Source organism: Microcaecilia unicolor, chromosome 11 (assembly GCF_901765095.1).
Source record: "Microcaecilia unicolor chromosome 11, aMicUni1.1, whole genome shotgun sequence".
NCBI classification, from domain to species: domain Eukaryota; kingdom Metazoa; phylum Chordata; class Amphibia; order Gymnophiona; family Siphonopidae; genus Microcaecilia; species Microcaecilia unicolor.
In genome coordinates this window covers 14,344,550-14,363,474 of record NC_044041.1, presented here as the reverse complement: position 1 = coordinate 14,363,474, position 18,925 = coordinate 14,344,550, and the positions used below count along the sequence as shown (strand labels likewise).

The 18,925-nt window shown below is 42.4% G+C and overlaps 1 protein-coding gene across 10 annotated transcripts in view; it reads right to left on the bottom strand.

Annotated features, from left to right (window-relative positions):
* The window catches only part of MTMR3 (myotubularin related protein 3), a 163,704-nt gene that overhangs the window by 7,164 nt on the left and 137,615 nt on the right, over positions 1-18,925 (bottom strand). For all 10 annotated transcript variants that reach the window (XM_030217549.1, XM_030217553.1, XM_030217557.1 and 7 more), the window contains 5 exons: positions 15,943-16,138; positions 15,377-15,562; positions 11,885-12,055; positions 11,634-11,779; positions 9,129-10,551 (listed from right to left, as the gene is read on the bottom strand). In XM_030217549.1, the coding sequence (XP_030073409.1) occupies positions 9,129-10,551; positions 11,634-11,779; positions 11,885-12,055; positions 15,377-15,562; positions 15,943-16,138 (2,122 nt within the window). The remainder of the gene's footprint in view (positions 1-9,128; positions 10,552-11,633; positions 11,780-11,884; positions 12,056-15,376; positions 15,563-15,942; positions 16,139-18,925) is intronic.

The window sequence follows — 18,925 nt, the reverse complement described above, 5'->3', positions numbered from 1 at the left end:
ATAACCCTCATTCCAAAGCTTCCTTTCAGAGGCCTACCACTTTTACATTTATTTCATAGATGTATTATGTCTCTATCATATCTCCTCTCTCCTGCCTTTCTTCCAAAGTACATATATTGAGATTTGAACAGATTTTTTTTTAAAGAAAGAGTGGGTTACAGGTTTTAAAAAGGCCACATCCCAAAAATGAGAATGAAGGTAAATTGTGATGCTACTGTGCTGAGTCTCAGAATCCCATGCAACTGTTGCACCATGCAAAAAAACAAAACCCCCAAAACGAAAAAAAACCCCCACACAACATGAATATTCAATACTAACTATATGTATAGATCCAAGAAAAACATTTTTTTTAAACAGTGCAGCCACACAAGGTGCACACATTTTACGCCAACTGGAAAACCATAACAATATACATTATGTCAGAGAAAGAAGATAAAGCAAAGTTGCATATCTGTAACAGATGTTCTCCATGGAAAGCAGAATCCTACAGATGCACAGATGGTAATGTCATCACACGATGGCAGCAGTCAGGATAGCTTTTAAAGCACAATAATATTCAGGTAAGATGGATGATTTTAAATGATAGGTTACATGTTACTAACAGTAAATCAGCAGTTTCATGCTTGAGTTCTTTGTGTACCCTGTATGCCATCTGGTCCAGGTGATTTACTACTTTTTAATTTGTCAACTTGGCTCAGTATATCTTCCAGGGTTCCCAGAGATTTCTTTCAACTCCTCTGCATCACCACCCATGAAAGCCATTTCCAGTACAGGTAGATAGATATCTTCTTCCGTAAAGACCAAAGCAAAGAATTCATTCAGTTTCTCCACTATGGCCTTGTCCTCCCCAAGTGCCTCTTGTGCTCCTTCATGATTTAACGGTCCCACAAATTTCTTCACAGGCTTTCTGCTTCTGATGTACCTGAAAAAGTTCTGTGAGTTTTAGCCTCTGTGGCAAGTTTTTCATATTCTCTTTTAGCATTGTTTATTAATGCTTTGCATCTGACTTATCAGTGCTTATGTTGCTTCTTATTTTCTCCACTTGGGTCCTTTTTCTATTCTTTGAAGCACAATCCTTTGACTGTAATAGCCTGTTTCACTTCACCTTTTAACCACGGTGGCTGTCATTTTCTCTTCTTGCCACCTTTGCAAATACGTGGAATGTATCTCATCTGGGCTTCCAAGATGGTATTTTTTTTAATAACTTTCACGCCTGATTTAGTGTCCTAACCTTAGCAGCTGATCCTTTTAGTTTATTTTTAACCATTTTCCTCATTTATTATAGTCACCTATTCAAAAATTAAATGCAGCTACAGTAGATTTTCTTTGTGGGTTCATCCCAGATAGTAGCTTAAAACTTTACCATGTTATGATCACTGTTTCCCAGAGGAGCCAACATGCCACCTCTCACATTATGCCCTGCACACCACCAAGGACCAGATTCAAAATGGCTCCACCTCTTGTCAGTTCCTTGACCAGTTGCTCCAAGAAGCAGTTTATTACACCTAGAAAAGTTATCTCCCTGGCACTCCCTGATGTAAAATTTATCCAGTCAGTATTGGGGTAATTAAATCACCCAGTATTACAGTGTTGCCCAATTTGCTTTCCTAATCTCTGTAAATGTTTTTTCATCTGGCTATTTGTTATGTCCCGGTGGACGGTAGAACAGCCCTACAAGAATACTCTTTCCCTTCACACATGGGATTTCTATCCATAATGATTCCACATTGCTATTTCACGTGAGATGTTTATTTTATTTCTCAATTCCTTTAACATATAGTGCAACCCCCCAATTTGATCCTCTCCATCACTGCAATACAATTTGTACCCTGTTAACACAGTGTTCCATTGATTGTCCTCTTTCCACCAAGTCTTGAGATACCCACTATATCTACCTCATCATTTAGTGTTATATGCCCTAACTCTCCCATCTTATTTTTTAGGCTTCTACCATCTGTATACAGGCACTTCAGATTGTGTTTTTTTCTTTGGATCTACAAGCTGCTTAGAAGTTGAAGGGGATAATGTGCATCCTTTACCTTGCTCTCTCATTAAGCACACCTGGTTTACTTTCTGCATTGTTGAAACCTCTCTACTGGGATTCCCTAAATGTCCTGTTTCAATAGTATCCTTCAAGGATACTCCATACAGAACCATGCACTGTCAGCTTACCACCTCCCCCCAATTCTAGTTTAAAAGCTGCTCTATCTCCTTTTTACTACTACTTAACATTTCTAGAGCGCTACTAGGGTTACGCAGCGCTGTACAATTTAATAAAGGAGGACAGTCCCTGCTCAAAGGAGCTCATCCTTTCAGAATAGTCTTCCCCTTTCACAGAATGTTGCCCAGTTCCTACTGAATCTAAATCCCTCATTCCTGCACCATAGAGCTCTGCCTGCCTTCTTGGTCCTGTGCGTGGAACGGGAAGCATTTCTGAAAATGCTACCCTGGAGGATCTGGACTTCAACTTTCTAAGAGCCTAAATTTGACTTCCAGAACCTCCCTCCCACATTTTCTTATGTCATTAGTATCCACATGTAACAAGACAGCCGGCTCCTCCCCAACACTATCTAAGAACCTGTCTAGATGATGTGTGAGATCCACCACCTTCCTTTGCAGCAGGCAGGCAAGTGACCAGGTGATCCTCACATCCACCAGCCACCCAGCTTCTATATGCCTAATGATCGAAACACCAACTACAACAGCAATCCTAACCCTTCCTGCCTGGGCAGAAGTTGAGACATTAGTTGCTTCAGAATAGTCCTGGCTACAGGAGTACTTCCTATCAGGGGGATGCTCTCCTTCTAGAAGACCTCCCTCCTCCAAAGCAGCATATATATAATGCAAAAAGCTCCTAGCTCTCAGAGAATGGGTCTCCCGCTCACCAACTGGGAGATAATCATACACGCGACACTCCACGAAAAGACTGGATATCGACATTCAATAAAAAGACTGGATAGCGTTCATTTTGAGTGCTATTTCCCAAATATGCAAGATCCACGCGTGTTGATATAGAATTCTACAACCTTAACTCTGTCACTGAATACGTACCTTGAGTCTACAATTGAACGAGATGGGCTCTCCAGCATAGATTGGATGCATCCATGGTTAAGACAAGACTAGCTGAGGCTGAGCTATGGTTATTTTCCCTCTGAGTAAATTCAGAGAATTTGCCCGCCACTGAATCACACTTGTGATTTTGCTCTGTACCAGATATCTGAATGTTCATAAATGCTGAGGCCATTGCTTCTTGAATTGCTGTTTTAACTCCCTCATGTGTAAGTGAGCCATGTGTACTACAAATGTGGCTCAGCCACGTGTCCTAACTACTACATAATATTCCTTGTTGATACTTGAGATCTTGTTGAGATATCTTGAACAAAAAAGTTAATATCTTTGCTGTGGCAAGAATCCTTGTGAATACACATATCTATCACTGCTCCAATGTACTCTAAACACTGTGTGAGAAAAACTCGGAAAATTCAATTTTCTGTTTTCTGTAAGAAGCTGCACCGATTTTTTTTTACAATGCACAGAATATACCCCGATGTGAGTTTTATTAAATTAGCCCAATGTCCATGTATGGGGAAAAAAGCTCTTCTCTGCATAGCTGTACAGCAACTACCATTATGCACGTATAGGTAAGAGTTCCTTTAGAGCCAAGCTTATCATCCAGCCATCCCTTTGCAAAAGGGGAAGAATTGAGCCTAAAGAATTCATACAGAACTTCTCTTTTTTTCTTTAAATTCTGAAAGTTCAAAACTGGACACAGTCCCCCGGTTTTCTTTGGAATGAAAAAGTATTTTGAATAGAATCCTTTGTTCCTTTCTTGCAGTGGAACTTTATAACATTTGAACAAACCAGCAAAATTTCCTGCTGGTCCAAAAGAATTTGATGAAACAAGGTTTCCTTGTGGAAAGGAGTGATAATAGAATGTGGGCCCTGTTTACCAAGGTGCACTAGCATTTTTAGCATGTGCTAAAAATTAGAGCACGCTAACCATGTAGACGCCCATAGGAATATCATGGGCATCTACATGGTTAGCGCACGCTAAAAAACAGTAGTGTGAAATATTGTGAAGGCATGAAAGTGAATTTCCCTCGTTTTAAGCTTCCTTATGTGAAGTCGTATGAAACCGGGGATGCGGTGGGGTCAACAAAGAGCGGACCCTCTGCTCCCCCTTGAAGAAGAGCTGGCTGAAAGAACCTAGTGCTGGTTCAAGTTCACTGCCTTAGAGTGACAATCACATTCCTTGATAAGCCTGTATTGGTGTTTCCTTTTTGAACATGTATTGATAATGGAATTTTTGATATTTACGGTGGGATTGGTACACTTTGATTTATCATCACTAAAAACTTGCTGAAACAATACATTGTTAAAAAGATATCAGATGGAAGGGGGGGAGGGATAAAATGTAAAAAAATTTGATAACGGATTGTACTGCGGTGTTCTAGGGAGTACAGGTTTATGGTTGTTGTTATGTGTATTGAACTTTTGGTTGTATTTCCTAAGCATTGTCATCAATAAAAATTGTTGAATCATAAAAAAAAACAAACAAAAAAAACAAAAAACAAAAAACAGTGTGCCTCTAGTGTGGCTTAGTAAACATGGTCCTTAGTCTGTAACCATGTTTGATGACATTCCGTACAACATGCAGGACGTCAGACTCAGAAACAAAACGAAGAAAGAAGACTTCGGCTGGTGGGGGTTGGGGTCGGGGTCCCCCGCCAGCAAAGGTAGGAGACGGCAACGGCGGGAGGGGAGGCTGATAAGGTCGTTGGCAGGGGGGTCCGGGGCGGGGGTTGGGGTCCCCCCACCAGCAAAGGTAGCAGACGGCAACGGCGGGAGGGGAGGCTGATAGGGTCGTTGGCAGGGGGGTCCGGGGCGGGGTCCCCCACCAGCAAAGGTAGCAGACGGCAGCTGGTGGGGGTTGGGGTCCCCCGCCAGCAAAGATAGCAGACGGCGATGGAGGGTTGGCGGCGGGAGGGGGGGGTTGAGAGGGTCGTTGGCAGGGGGGGTCCAGGGCCAAATCTACGGGGGCCCAGGCCCCCGTGGCCCTATAGTAGCTACGCCCCTGCCGTACCCATTTGTCTATTAATTTAGAACTACTTATCCTCTCAGCGGCATCCGTCTATACCACCTACCAGAATGGCAGCATAGTCAAAAATTATGCCTGCTTTGGCCCGATTAAAGTGGACTTTTGTGGATACTTCTCTTGGCTTTTGCAATTGATATTATTGTTGAGGTCTATGAGATCTATCTTGCATATTGATAAAAAGTTAACCAGTTACACTTGTTTTGATAAAGGGTTTTTAGAAGTCTGATACTGTTGCTTACAGGAAAAAATAATCTACCCTGGTCAAACTGTAAAATTGAAAATTTCTCTGAAGACGTTTTCTCCTGTGCATAGTGAGTCATCTATATACTCCAGGCCATCCTCTCTAATGCCAGATGCTTTCTGCCAAGCCAGTCTTCTAGTTAATGCAGACAAGAGCCACAGACGCAATGTTACCAAAGAAGGTGGAAAACAGCCAATAAACTGTTTGTGCTATACTGGTCAGTTACCTCGTTTGTTCCACCAGCCCAGTTTCTCCTGGGCCAGGTGTTTGTTTTCCACCTTCCTGCTAATATGGCCACAGCTTCTCCTCTTATAACAGCATCGTAAGCATCATCTGCTAAGAGAATCAAGAAATTTGGCACATTCTTCCAAATCTAGTGAAAAAATTGTTAGCAAATTTATGTTTTAGAAGCTGAAGGAACAGAAACGTTCATTTTTCTGTCTATGAGATTATAGAGATATTGAGTTATCGTGAACTGATGCACAGCAATTCTAGCATTTAACTTTTGAGTTATGATAAATTCTCTTACCAATATAATCCAGTAATTTTGATTCTTTCCCTGAAGTTGTATTGGAACTTCTAAATTTTCTTAGTGCCCAATTCTACTTAACAGATTAATGGGGTACATGATCCTTACTGTGACCTACAGTAGTTTGCACTTTATACTTATTTCAAAGGCTTTTTTGAGGTTCTTCCACTTCAAGTAAGACTTCATGTAAAAGCAATGCTATCAGTTCCTTAGGGGGCATCTAGATTCTTCAAGGCTCCCAAAAATTTAATTCTAGGGTCGGCTCATCTTCAGTTTGCAACACTGACATCCCAGAGATCTTTTGAAGAAATTTGGGGTACAATGATATGCCTTCTGGTTGGGATTCTTTTAATGGCTATGGAGGTGATGGAACAGAAGGAACTCCTGGAGAGCCTTCGATATCTGGAGATAGTGAAGGAGATCTTTAAAATTATGCTCGAAGAACTAGAATCACAATCTGAACCCAAATATTGAGTGACTGATTGAAGTAAAGCAATTCTGTGCCTCTCAGGTAGCACAATTACCTAAAAGACTGGACTGCACTGAGCCATAAAGGTTTTAAAGGCGTGCCTTCCAAAGCTCAGCAAATACAGGATGAGGCCAAGGCAGAAAGAAACATGTTTGACGAGGCTTGAGTTGAAAAAAGGTCTGCAGACAATGAACTGATCCCTTTTACTAAAATATCTTTAGGAAGAAAACGTTTTGACATTAAGTTGTCAAGACTAGACTAACCTTCCCTTTGGACACTGAAGCAGCACTGGCATGAGTTTAGTTCTGCAGTGCAGGTAGAGAGGATTGAAGGGAAATCCCTCCTCAATGTCAATCGAATCATCACTGGAGCCCCCCCCCCCCCCCCCCAAATGCCTTGTTTCTGTGCCAGGAAGATCGTGCTCTTTTTAGGGTGGAAGGATCCGCCATGCGCCCTCTCGGCTAGCTGCAGTTTGTGCGAGAGCTGTGGATTCTGTTTTACAAGCTTTTACCTTTGGCATTTCAGAATTTTTATGCTTATAACTTACTTACCCTCTCAACAGAATCTGACTATACCTTAAAAAAAACAGACTGAGCTCATTAGGGATAGAGAAAGTGCCTGTATATGATATATAAACCGATTTGGTTGTACAACAGAAAGGCGGTATATCAAATGCATGACCCAGATCCACACTCGTTTCTTTGGAAAAGCAAGAGAGACCGGCGCTTGTAAGATGTGGTCATTGATAACTTCCTGCTCTTTTTCTTAAAAGTACTCCTTTTAACTCCAACTCACAAATCTTCCTTGCTCTCTCTGACATCTATTATAATCTTGGACCTGGTGATTGGGACCCATAAGATGGACACAAAAATCGTATGTCTGTTGGAGACATTTTAGGGGTAATTCTATAAAGTTGTGTGCCATTTTTTACCACCACTGGGGCAAGCTGAGCACCAATTCTATAACAGTTTCTTGATCCATGATTCCGTCATAGAATACCAGGGCAGGCCACCACTGGCACGCCAAAAACGTAATGCATCATTAGTTACACCTGTCACAGACATGGCGCACCTGACAGGATTCTGTAAGATATTTATATCAACTAGCGCCCCTGCCGAAGCTCCGCCCACTGGCACGCCCCCTAGCAGTTGCACGCCACACCAGTGATACATGCCTTTATAGAATGGTGCTTACTGAATTTACATGCATGACAATTTTTCTGGGCAGTAGCATGTTAACTACAAGCACCAATTTATAGATTTACCTCCTCTGTGGTTACATGAGGGATAATGTTTGAATCCAGGTTTCAGCTAATTAAATGTACATAGATCACAGAAAATAAGTTATGACGACAAGGAAAACTGATAATAAATGACTGCCTGTGGCAATTAACATCAGTAGTGCAGGACCGTTGTGCAAGGGAAGGCATTCTTTAACTTTCTCGTGCTCTGGTAATCATCCTGATCGACCGGCACCATCATGTGGTGACATCACCATCTGTGTGGCTGCACATCCTAGCTATCCATGGAGAAAGAACAGACTATGGGCAGGACTGACGAGTACCAAGAACTATTCATGTTGAGATTTTCAAACATTTAGTTGGTTCCTCTGCTGTAACATAAAACTGCAGAGGAATAATCGGTTTGTCTTCTCTTCCACACTCTCCCAGAAGGATGAAGCGGAAAACAGATGAGGACAAAGCGCTAATTATAGGGGACCCAGACCTAGACCACCTTGCTAAGCAAGAACACTATCTGCAGTTAATAATATTTGAAGAAAAGTGAACTTGTATGAACATTCATTCACCAACTTGACGTGTTTATTTTATTAAAAAAAACAAAAAAACAAAACACCTTTGGAAACAAAGCACCCCCCACCCAAAAAACAAAACCAAACCCCAAACAAACCATAAAGCAACTTTGGAAACAATATATAGCGTCTGGTTGGCAAAGGAATGTTAGAAAAGTTCACTTACCTTCGAATATGATTTACTACAGATACAGTGTTCCTTATCTAGTAAAAGCAGAGCAGGAAATGTTCAATTGCCAGCAAAAAAACTGCAGCAGACAGAGCCCATATGATCCCCAGGTTTCAGCTAATCACTAATGTGTACTTAAGATTTGCACACCTTCCCTTTTCAGCATGTTGTCTCCTTCCTGCGCTAAAGGGAGATTTTTCAAAACCAGTTGAGAAGTAAGAGAGAGAAATCTTCACTTCTGAGAATCCTCAGTGATACAATTTGAAAAATTTGAGTCTCAAGATAAATGCTGCAAAGTCTCTAGAATTCATTGAACAAGCAGTTAAAGACAGAAACTTATCTAAAGAGCAGCATGTATAAACTTTCACCTACATATTTATGATCTACAGGACACTAAGACTACCAAGACTACCAGTCCTTTATGATGCATGACAAGCTACGGAAAACTGTAGATACTGTAGACTGCTGACAGTTTTGCATAGTTAGATTTACACATCTCTTGATAGTATAATATAATTAGTAGTCATTAATTCTCACCTTGAACAGATCCACCTATACCTCATGAATTTTCCCTGAAGCTTGAAAAATATAAGTCCCTACACAGCCCGACGACCTCTCCCAAAGGCAAGTAGTTCCACGTTCCACTAACCTCCCAAAATTCACATGCCCCTGTGCAAGCTTACACAGCTCAATACATATCAACAGTATGCCCTCGATACTCAACCCCCATGCATGCCCCCACCAATCTTCCCAGGAATGCGACCACATGTACAACAGTCACAAACTGGTTAACAGTATACAGTGTCTACTCACCACTTCATCAGCAAAATCCCCATTGAAACGTAGGGAGCTGTTGACATTCTGGCTCTCTAAACGACTCTTGAGCTCCTGTACCTGCTTCTTTAGGGTCTCTACTTCCTGCTGGTGCCCTGTTTCAATCTGGCGTAAGCGTTGCTGGATAACATCAATGTAGACTGGCATGCCATCATCATCCAGGTGACTTCTGGTGGACTGATCTGGGCTAGTGCCTACCTGTTGTCTTGCAGGATGGCCTTGCTGCATCCACTTGTGCTTCAAGTTCTTCAAGTGAAATTGGGAAGAACCACAACTAGCTGCAGAAAGCTGTCTCGTGAGAGAGACCTTGCTCCTGCTGTCCTCTCCATTCACATAATGTCCACTGGATGTAGGTGATCTTTGAGGACCAAGTTGCTCTGTAGACTTCTCAGTCTCCAATTCACCATTACATGCAGTTTCTTCTTTACATTTAGCTATAGGCAAGGCACAGAGAGAGGGTAAATGGCTGGGCACGTTAATGTTGCTATTGCTTTGTGAAGTCCTATTAATGTCTGTTCCTAATCTGAGTACATCCACCATGCTCTCCCCCGTGTTTGGTCTAGACTCAAGCATTTGAGAAAATTCAGCAGCAGTATTACTGTCCGTCCTACCAGAACTGAAACACGGACCCTTTGCAAACAATTCCTGCTTCACGCCATCCTCCGTCAAAGTTTCCGTTGAACTTTCCAGGTTGGATGTTCTTGTTTCCTGTTTAAAGGCAGTGGGCAGAGCAGGAGGAGGACTGGGTTGTGGGGTGCTATAGCAACTTCCCATAGCAGTCAATACAGTGTCAATCTGTAAAGGTGTCTCCAAAGAGAGTGCAACTATTCCTTTGTCTTCGAGGAACTCTTGAGGCGCTTTACTGACTTGCTGCTCCTCCTCCAACTCCTGCCCTTTCAATCTTTGGCCAGCAATACCCTGCGGAATCACAGGGGGGGTAGAAACAGGTTTCGCCATTAAACCATCTCCAATTGCCTCCAAACAGACACCGTCATCATCTAGATTAGGTATTATACTCCTGCTTTCCTTATCTAAAATATCCTCGTCATCTCCTTCCTCTACATCCTTTCCCAACAGAGTCTCAGTTGCAGAGACCCTCAGCAGTTCCTCAAGATTGCTGTCCTCCTTGGTAGCTTCCTGTAAGATATTCTCCATCTGACCCTCTGCCACACCAGCAGCTACCGACAGCTCTGCTCCCAAGGGAGCTCTATTTAGTTTTCCCAGCTCCAAGCTATCCCCATCGAATTGGCCTTCCTCTGGATTTCCCAGACTGCTCAGTTCGAGGGACCTGCGGTGCTCCTGCCATTTCTCATTCAGACTGGGATCACTGCTACGCCGGTTGGCATTTGGCAAGCCACTGTCGCAGGCTGTTAGATTGTCAAACGATCTGGTTTTTGGTAACCTGTAAAGGTGGTAAAAAAAAAAAACTCAGTACAAAAAAAAACCTTTATTTTACTGTTTTGCTTTTAGTATTTATAAACCTGCTATTTGATTGTTGCCAATCATTTCTTTATTATTTTCTAAAAAAAATTAATTGCAAAAATCTGGAGCAAGTACCATTATTTCCAAAGGGTTCACAGAAGTATAGCAATGGGCTAAGAACGAAGAGGCCAGGATTCAAATCCCACTGATGTTCTTGGAGATCACTTAATCTTCCAATTACCTCAGGTAAAAAAAACTTACAGGGGACAAATCAATACCTACTCTACCTGAATATAACGCACCTTGAGCTACAACTGAAAAGATCTGAGCCAAGTCCAAAACCCCTCACTGTCTGTCTTGTACTCATAATCTGGGAGGCACAGTGTATTTTGGGTTTTTTTTCCCGCATGTGTTACCCCAAGCTATGGGATCTCAACCCAGGATGTGCAGAAACTACAGCAGTTCAAGCCCGTTACTACCCTCCTGCATCACCGAGGCCTGGGAACTACAACACTATCAATAACGGAAAGGTATTACCAATTACACTGTATTCTTGCTCAGAGGGTTGTGCTATGAACCCCAATTTGATTGCTCAAAGAACACAGCTTGCCAAGATCTACTTCTGGATTCTCTACTATGTTAAGGAAATATCAAAATGGACAATCCTGTCTCAATACGTCAAAAGATCAATGAGCTTCATACTGGTACTGAATATTCCAAAACCAAGTCAGATTAAAAACTTACAAAACAATCATTAAGTCCCCTGTACTACCATTTTTCTCTTGGATTTAAAGGAGTAGAAGGCAGACTGCAGAACAGGCGCTAACAAGAGAATAGCATTAGCACGGCTAATTCCAGAACATGCAATGCTTCGCCATGCTAAAACAGAACTGATACATACATAAACATTTGCAATGCTAGACTCCCAGCATTCCTGTGATTATTTCTGAAGCTGTAATAATCCCACTCCAAGTGTAAGCAGTTCAGCTCCCTCCCCTTCACATCAATGTACTCTGCATTGGTCTTACTTCACAGGATTGGATTTCGAGGCTTGAGGCTCACCTGCCCAGGGACTGCTCTTCAGGGCTGGAGCCTGGGACTGGGTAAGGTGCAGCGGACTCATCAGCAGGTGTAGAAGGAGATGAGCTAGGTAGGTAGACGGCACTCCAAAGCATCAGGTTCCGCACATGACACACTGGATACAGCACCTACAGAGGAAAAGGCAACGAAAAGCAATTTCATCTAGGGCTAAGCCTTGGTCAAGAAGCAGAACAAGGCACAGCTTTACTAGGAAGAAGTGGAACAGTACATACAGTTTCAGACTGGGACGAATACAGCAGATTTTTGAAGGCTTTGTTTGCTGCTCGCAAAAGGGACCAGACAGAGCAAGTGCGTTCTTGAGTGTGCTTTTCGCCTCGCTCCTTTGCGTTGTTACACAGGAATGTTCCAAAGAGGCAGGAGTAAGTGTGTTGTACCAATTTCACCTGGCAACAAACATACATGGTATTACACTAATGTATATGCACACTAGTACCTGAAGCCATTTAGCAAACATGTGGACAGCTCAGACCAGGATGTGACATACTGATCACTACTACTGAAACTTATTTTTGGCGGCATAACTCTTCCTCTAGGCCTTCATCATCTCATCTTCCCCCCCCCCCCCCCCCCTCACTCTTCTTATAGGCAGCCAATTTTTAGTCCTTGATTTACCCAGATAGTATAGCTATTTACATAAAATTTTCAGAAACATGGTTCTTCCACTCTTTGGAATACACTTCATCTACAAAGGCACATAACTAGCTTAAAACATCCAGAGATTTCATTTTGAAATTCTTGTGCATCATTGTGTAGACTTGGGATCTGCAGGAAAGCAACTGCAAAGTTTGCAGCTATTAATATATCACCCAAAATTATCAATGGAAAACGCTACAGAGTTTTTCTTTGAAAATGTGTTTGTAGGCCCATTGACCATCCTGATCTAGTTCATTGATCACAGAGTCACATCACAAGTAGATCATTGTAACAAAGCTGCTCAAAACTACACGCCTTGAAAACTGTAACCACGTAATTAATACTCATTATCATCCTTTCCTTTAGTAGGGAGAGACTCCTTTAATTTACACTTTCATAACATGAGGCCTCCTCCGATCTTCTGGAACCACTCCTTTCTCCAAAGATGTTTGATCACAACCGTCAACAGAGATGGTAGAACTTTCCAGCTCCTTTAATATGCTGAGATATATGCCACCTGCCCCACTGCATTGCCTGCATTCAGTTTTGCCGCTTTCTTGTTAACCCTCTCTGCTGTAAATGGAACATATGTCTACTCTCAATCGCCTGTATACCCACCACAATCAGTGGTCCTTTGTTAGTAAATACTGAACCATTTTTTGTCACTTCTTCCAAGCATGCCTGAATCCCACAATTTTATAATCCCATCTCCATACTTCCTCATTTCGTTGACGTATCTGGTCAAGAGTTAGCACTTTGTTTCACTGGATTAATTCTTTCTTGTCCTCTTTCCGAGGTATCTTGTACCTTTTGAATGGTACTGTTTTAGCTCTCAATATTTGTCCACTCCTTCTGAAAACCACACTAATTTTTCTCTGCACTTTATTATTTACTTTCAAGAGAACTATCTGTTGCCCTCACAATGGCTCCTTTCAGTTGACCCCAATGTTGTATTACTGTGCCCGGAAGCAACTCTCTTTGAGCTATTAATGAAAAGGCATAAGCTAAATCAAAACAAATAAAAAAAATCTTACAATCCTGACAGTGACCTCAAAGGCATTCCCCTATTTTTTAACAAATTGGAACCTGATTTCTAGCATTCTGAGCTGTGTGGGACCTCTTTATTTAATGGAATCAATTAGAATTTGGTAGTTTGCTTTCCTTTCCATAGAAGAATATCAAAGCACAATATAAATAAAAAATTTAATCAAAGGATAGGGATGATCCAAAAACTGTCCCCTAGGTACCCTGAAGCTACTCCATCTTTATGGACATTACCTCAGAAAAGGCTTGACCAAACCACCATGCTTTAGACAATTAAAAAAAAAAAATTGTGTAACTCGCTTCCAAATGCAGCTCAAGCAGCAGACTTCCATGGTACCAAGGCCAAGCGAGGGAATGCAGAGGAATAAGTCATAATCAGCTCTCAGTGGAGCTGATGGAGACAAAGAACTTTTGTGCATGAAAGAGAAGCAGGACTTGGGTGTGATCATATGTGATGATCTTAAGGTGGCCAAACAGGTAGAAAAGTCAATGGTGAAAGCTAGAAGGATGTTGAGCGCAATGGGAGATGAATAGCCAATAGGGGGAAAACAAAATAGAGGTGACGATGCCCCTGTATTAGACTCTGGTGAGATCTCATTTACAATATTGTGTACAATTCTGAAGACCGCATCTTCAAAAAGATATAAACAGGATAAATAAATAAATAGGACAGAGTCGGTCCAGAGGATGGCTGCTAAAATGGTCAGTAGTTTTTGTCAAAGCATATGAGCTCAGATTTAAGATCTCAGTATCTATACTCTGGAAGAAAGGTGGGAGAGGGGAGATATGATAGAGACATTTAAATACCTATGCAGCATCTTTCAACTGAAAGGAAGCTCTGGAACGAGGGGGTCTAGGATGAAGGTGAAAGGAGACAGACTTAGAAGTAACCTGAGGAAATACTTCATAGAAAATATTCATGGATGGCCTTCCAGTGGAAATAGTGAAGACGAAAACAGTATCTGAATTCAAGACAGCTTGGGACAAGTTCATAGGATCTCCAAGGGAGTGACATGGAGAGTAGATGGCATGGATGGGCAGACTGGATAGGCCATAAGGTCTATCTGCCTATACTTTTCTCTGTTTCAATCTGAATTCAAGAAAGAAAGCATGGGACAAGCATGTGGGATCTCGTAGGGAGAGGAGATAATGGATGGTGTGGATCAGCTATTTGGCCTTTATCTACAGTCATGCTTCTATAATATGAAAAAGATAGTACATGCTGCTGTAAGGACCATCACTCAGGCTCACAAGATTTTAGCAGCTCAGCTAAATAATTTTAATTGGGCCGTATGCAGATACTTGAAAGTCACAGCCTGTGGATAAGCTTCTTTCGGTTCTCTCTCTTCAGAGTTTAGGTATATTAGGAGTTGAAGTAGCAGAGTCTTCCTCATGGCCTCTCTGTAATGATGTACAGGAAGCGATCTACTTGCTTGTCAGGCCCCGTGAAGCATAGCACTATTGACTTCAGCATTTCATGCCTCTGCTCCAGAATCAAGACCTGGGATTTTCCACAGCCAGCAAAGGCCTTGTGTATTGCTAAAACAAACACTGATGAGAAACAAACCTGCCTGGGTCCCTTCAACTTCCTGGAGAACGAAGGTTCATCTTTTTGGCCCATGAGCATGGCTCTCACAGTACAACAATCTTCTAGTTCCTACCTGCCAGCCACTCGATCAGGCCTAAACATTGTGTTCATTCTCAAACCTGCAGCAGAAGGGATCAGGAAATGTATGCCAGAGAAATGCTACTACTCCTTGCACCCTGTTCCTGCACCACGGTGACCGACCAAAGCTTTTCTCCTCCCACTGTGCTCGGTTTTTATTTTCCTCCCTCTTCAGAAACTGCATTACAAAAAAAAAAAAAAAAAAAAGAAGGCAACCACCATTACGCTGTCTGACCTATCTAGATCTATTTTAAAATTATAAAAATAGATCAGACTTCATCTGTTTGGGTTCGGCTCTCAATGCATTTTAAACAGTATACATGTTTTAATGGATAATTCCAGGTTTTAAGTCGCTACTCACAAGGAATGCTTCATTGAACTCAAAGGAGCAAGGGAACTGCCGTTGGAGTTGATGGACACAGTCCAGCCACTGCAGAAACACTGGGCAGCGTTCATTCAAGTCATCGGAATTCTCACCATGACCACAACGATCTGCAAACTTGTGACCAAAATCCAGCCACTCCATTTCGACCAGTACCTGGAAACCCTTCAAGAAAACAGGGAGCAAGGACAACACCTGGTCAGGGAAATACACTAGGGAGGGGAGACCAGAGAACCTATACAGTCTCTAACGAAGATGCTCACTGTGCTCATTCCCTGACATTCTTGATGGTATTTTCTTCTATTGGTTAATTGCAAACCCATTCAAAAAGAAATCATAAAAGTGAGCAATTGCCCTCTAAAATCAGTAAAATTTGAACAGGAGCCACCAGAATGCTAAGCAAGATTGCTTCATATCACCAAATGTACAGTGGTTCCAATTCATATCAAGAAACCTTGAAATGCTAGCAAAGAACTAGCTGAGACAGACTAAAGAGGTAGAAGGGAACTAAAGACAAACAGTGCAATGATTCAGAGTTTGCATACCTCTATGGTCCTGTAATATGGATCCAATAATAATTTAGCCAGAGCTACTATCTGTGGAGTGCGGTCCCAGCCATCAGAGCAATGCACAAGAACAGGTCGCTGGTCTCTGTCCAGTGCATGAACAACCAAAAGGGCTGATTTCAGGAGCACAGACAGATGCTGCAACCACTTGGTGCTTTCTAGTGCAGACAGCCAACTGCAACAGAAGAGAGAAGTTATTAGCAAACAGCATCTGCAAAGCACATGAAGTAAAAAATTTCACAAACAGCATTATAGTATGAAGCTGGAAGAGAGGAATCTCAGAGGAAATGTCAGGCACTACCATTTTACTGAGAGAATGGTGGATACCAGAAACAGTCTACTAAGAGAGAGCGCAATCAAAAGAATTAGAGAATTTAGGTATGCTTGTGAGCGTTATGAAGGGCCGAGGCAAGGTTAAAAGGAAGCTTGCTTCAGTTGCGGAGATATTGTAAGGGGAGTTAGCCAAGTATGTTAAAAAGCCCTTATTTTCTAAAAATGGCTATGTTATGTTAATTGACAGGCTAAAGTCCCACAGCATTTTTCAACTTTCTTTCCAAAATCAAAAGCTTCCTCAGTCTTGGGAGATGCTACCTTTAGCAGGATCAAAAACTGCAGAAGACTAGGACTGCTCTATCCTATTTCCGCGATAAGTAATTTTATACAGCACTTTTCACACAAAATATTTTAAATGTGGAAAGCAGCTCATAAAATTGGGCAGCCAGTTATTCACCTGTACCAAGTGTTCTCCGAGGACAGCAGGACAAGTATTCTCACAGCTGGGGAAAGTCATCAGGTGATGCTGACTAGTGAGAGGAACTTTCTAATAGTGTCCCACTATGCACGCGCTGGTATCTTCCCATCCAACGTCACCCTCAGTCATTGTAAAAAGTAACAGAATTCAACTCGGGGGGGGTGGGGGGGGAGGTAGGAGGGTATGCGAGAATACTTGGTCTACTATCTTCAGAGAACATCTGCTATAGGTGAATAACTTTGCTTTCTCCAAAAATAAGCAGGCCATCGTATTCTCACAGCTGGGAGTCCCTAGCTACCAGGCTCACCAAAAAACAATGCTAGGACAATAAGGACTTGAAATGTCGAAGCTCATTATTAAACCAACCTAAAACTATTTGTTTACTGGTTCTGGAGGTGCAGCCTGGAACAGTAGAAAACTGGGCCCGGGGGGGGGGGGGGGGGGGGGGTACAGTTGGATTCTAGAAACTAAACAAATTCTGCAGGATTGCTTGCCCAAACCAGATGTCTCTTTGGGTATCCTACTCAAGGCAATAATGAGAAGTGAATGTGTGGATAGATGACCATGTTGCAGCTTTGCAAATCTCCTCTACGGAGGCCGACTTCAAGTGGGCTATGGCTCTGACATTATGAGCCTTGACATGTCCCAACCTGGGCAAAAGTAAAAGGAGATGCAATCAGCTAGCCAGTTGGAAATTGTGCCTTTGCAGATGGCTATCCCAATCCTGTTTGGGTCAAAAGAAACAAAAAGCTGGGTAGACTGTTTATGGGCTTTAGTCCAATCCAGATAGAAGACAGACTCACTTGAAATCCAAGGTATGCAGTACACTTTCACCAGGATGGGCATGTAGTTTTGGGGAAAATATTGGTAGAATGATTGACTGATTAAGATGGAACTCAGACACTACCTTAGGAAGGAATTTAGGGTGTGTGCAGAGAATATTGTGGTGAAAAGTGTAAGATGGGGTCTAAAGCTCACTGATACTGCAAACTGAAGTAACCACCACCAGAAACACAACTTTCCAGGTCAAATATTTCAGATAACAGGAATCAGGAGGCTCAAAAGGAGCCATCAGCTGGGTTAGGACAACTTTGAGATCCCATGACACAGTTGGAAGTTTGATAGGTGGTTTTGTCAATAACAAACCTTGCATGAAATGAACAAGTAGAGGATGTACAGAGGTGGGCTTATCTCCCACACGATAATAAGCACTAATTGCACTGAGATGAACCCTTACGGAGATGATTTTCAAGCCAGACTTGGAGAGGTTCAGGAAATATTCAAGCAGTTTTTGTGTAGGACAAGCGAGGGGAACTAAAACCTTGCTCTCACACCAGACAGCAAACCGCCTCCAATTAAATGAGTAACAACTCTGAGTGAAGTCTTTTCTGGAAGCCAGCAAGATGCAGGAGACACCCTCTGGCAAAATCCAAGGTTTCAAATTCTGTGCTCGCAACATCCAAGCCGTGAGGACCAGGAATCGGCGGTTGGGATGTATAAGAGATCTCTCGTTCTGCGTGATGAGAGTCGGAAACAGTCCAATCTCCACGGATCTTTTGGATACATGGTCTGCCTCAGCCGGTAAGGTGTGATTAAGATCATAGTTCCCTGGTCTTGCTTGAGTTTCAGCAAAGTATTTTCTATGAGAGGTATTGGAGAATATGCATAGCAGAAAACCCTCCCCCCCCCCCTAATAAAGAAAAAAAGGCATCTGACGCTAGTCTGCCATGCGATCTGAGCGTGGAGCAGAACTGGGGGACCTTGTTATGAGTTGAGTGGCAAAAGAGATCCACCAAGGGAGTGTCCCACTCTCAGAAGATCATGCAGGCTATACCTATATTGAGAGTACACTTGTGCAGTTGTCAACCAGGCTGTTGTCCTTTCCTGGGAGGTATGTCTTTCGGAGGTCCATCCCATGAAGTAGGGCTCACTTCCACATCCCCACTGCTTCTGGACACAAGGTGTAGGATCCCGTACTCCCCCTCCCCCCAAGCTGCTTTTTTTTTTTTTTACAGCAAACATTGCAACCTGGTTGTCTGTTTGAATAAGAATAATTTGTTTTTGCAGACGATCTCTGAAAGCCCCTAGAGCATTCCAAATGGCCCTGAGCTCAAGAAAATTGATATCTGTTTCCTGAGCAGCCCAAGTCCCCTGGGTGGGAAGCCCATCTACATGAGCTCACCATCCTAGGTTGGATGCATCCATTGTTAG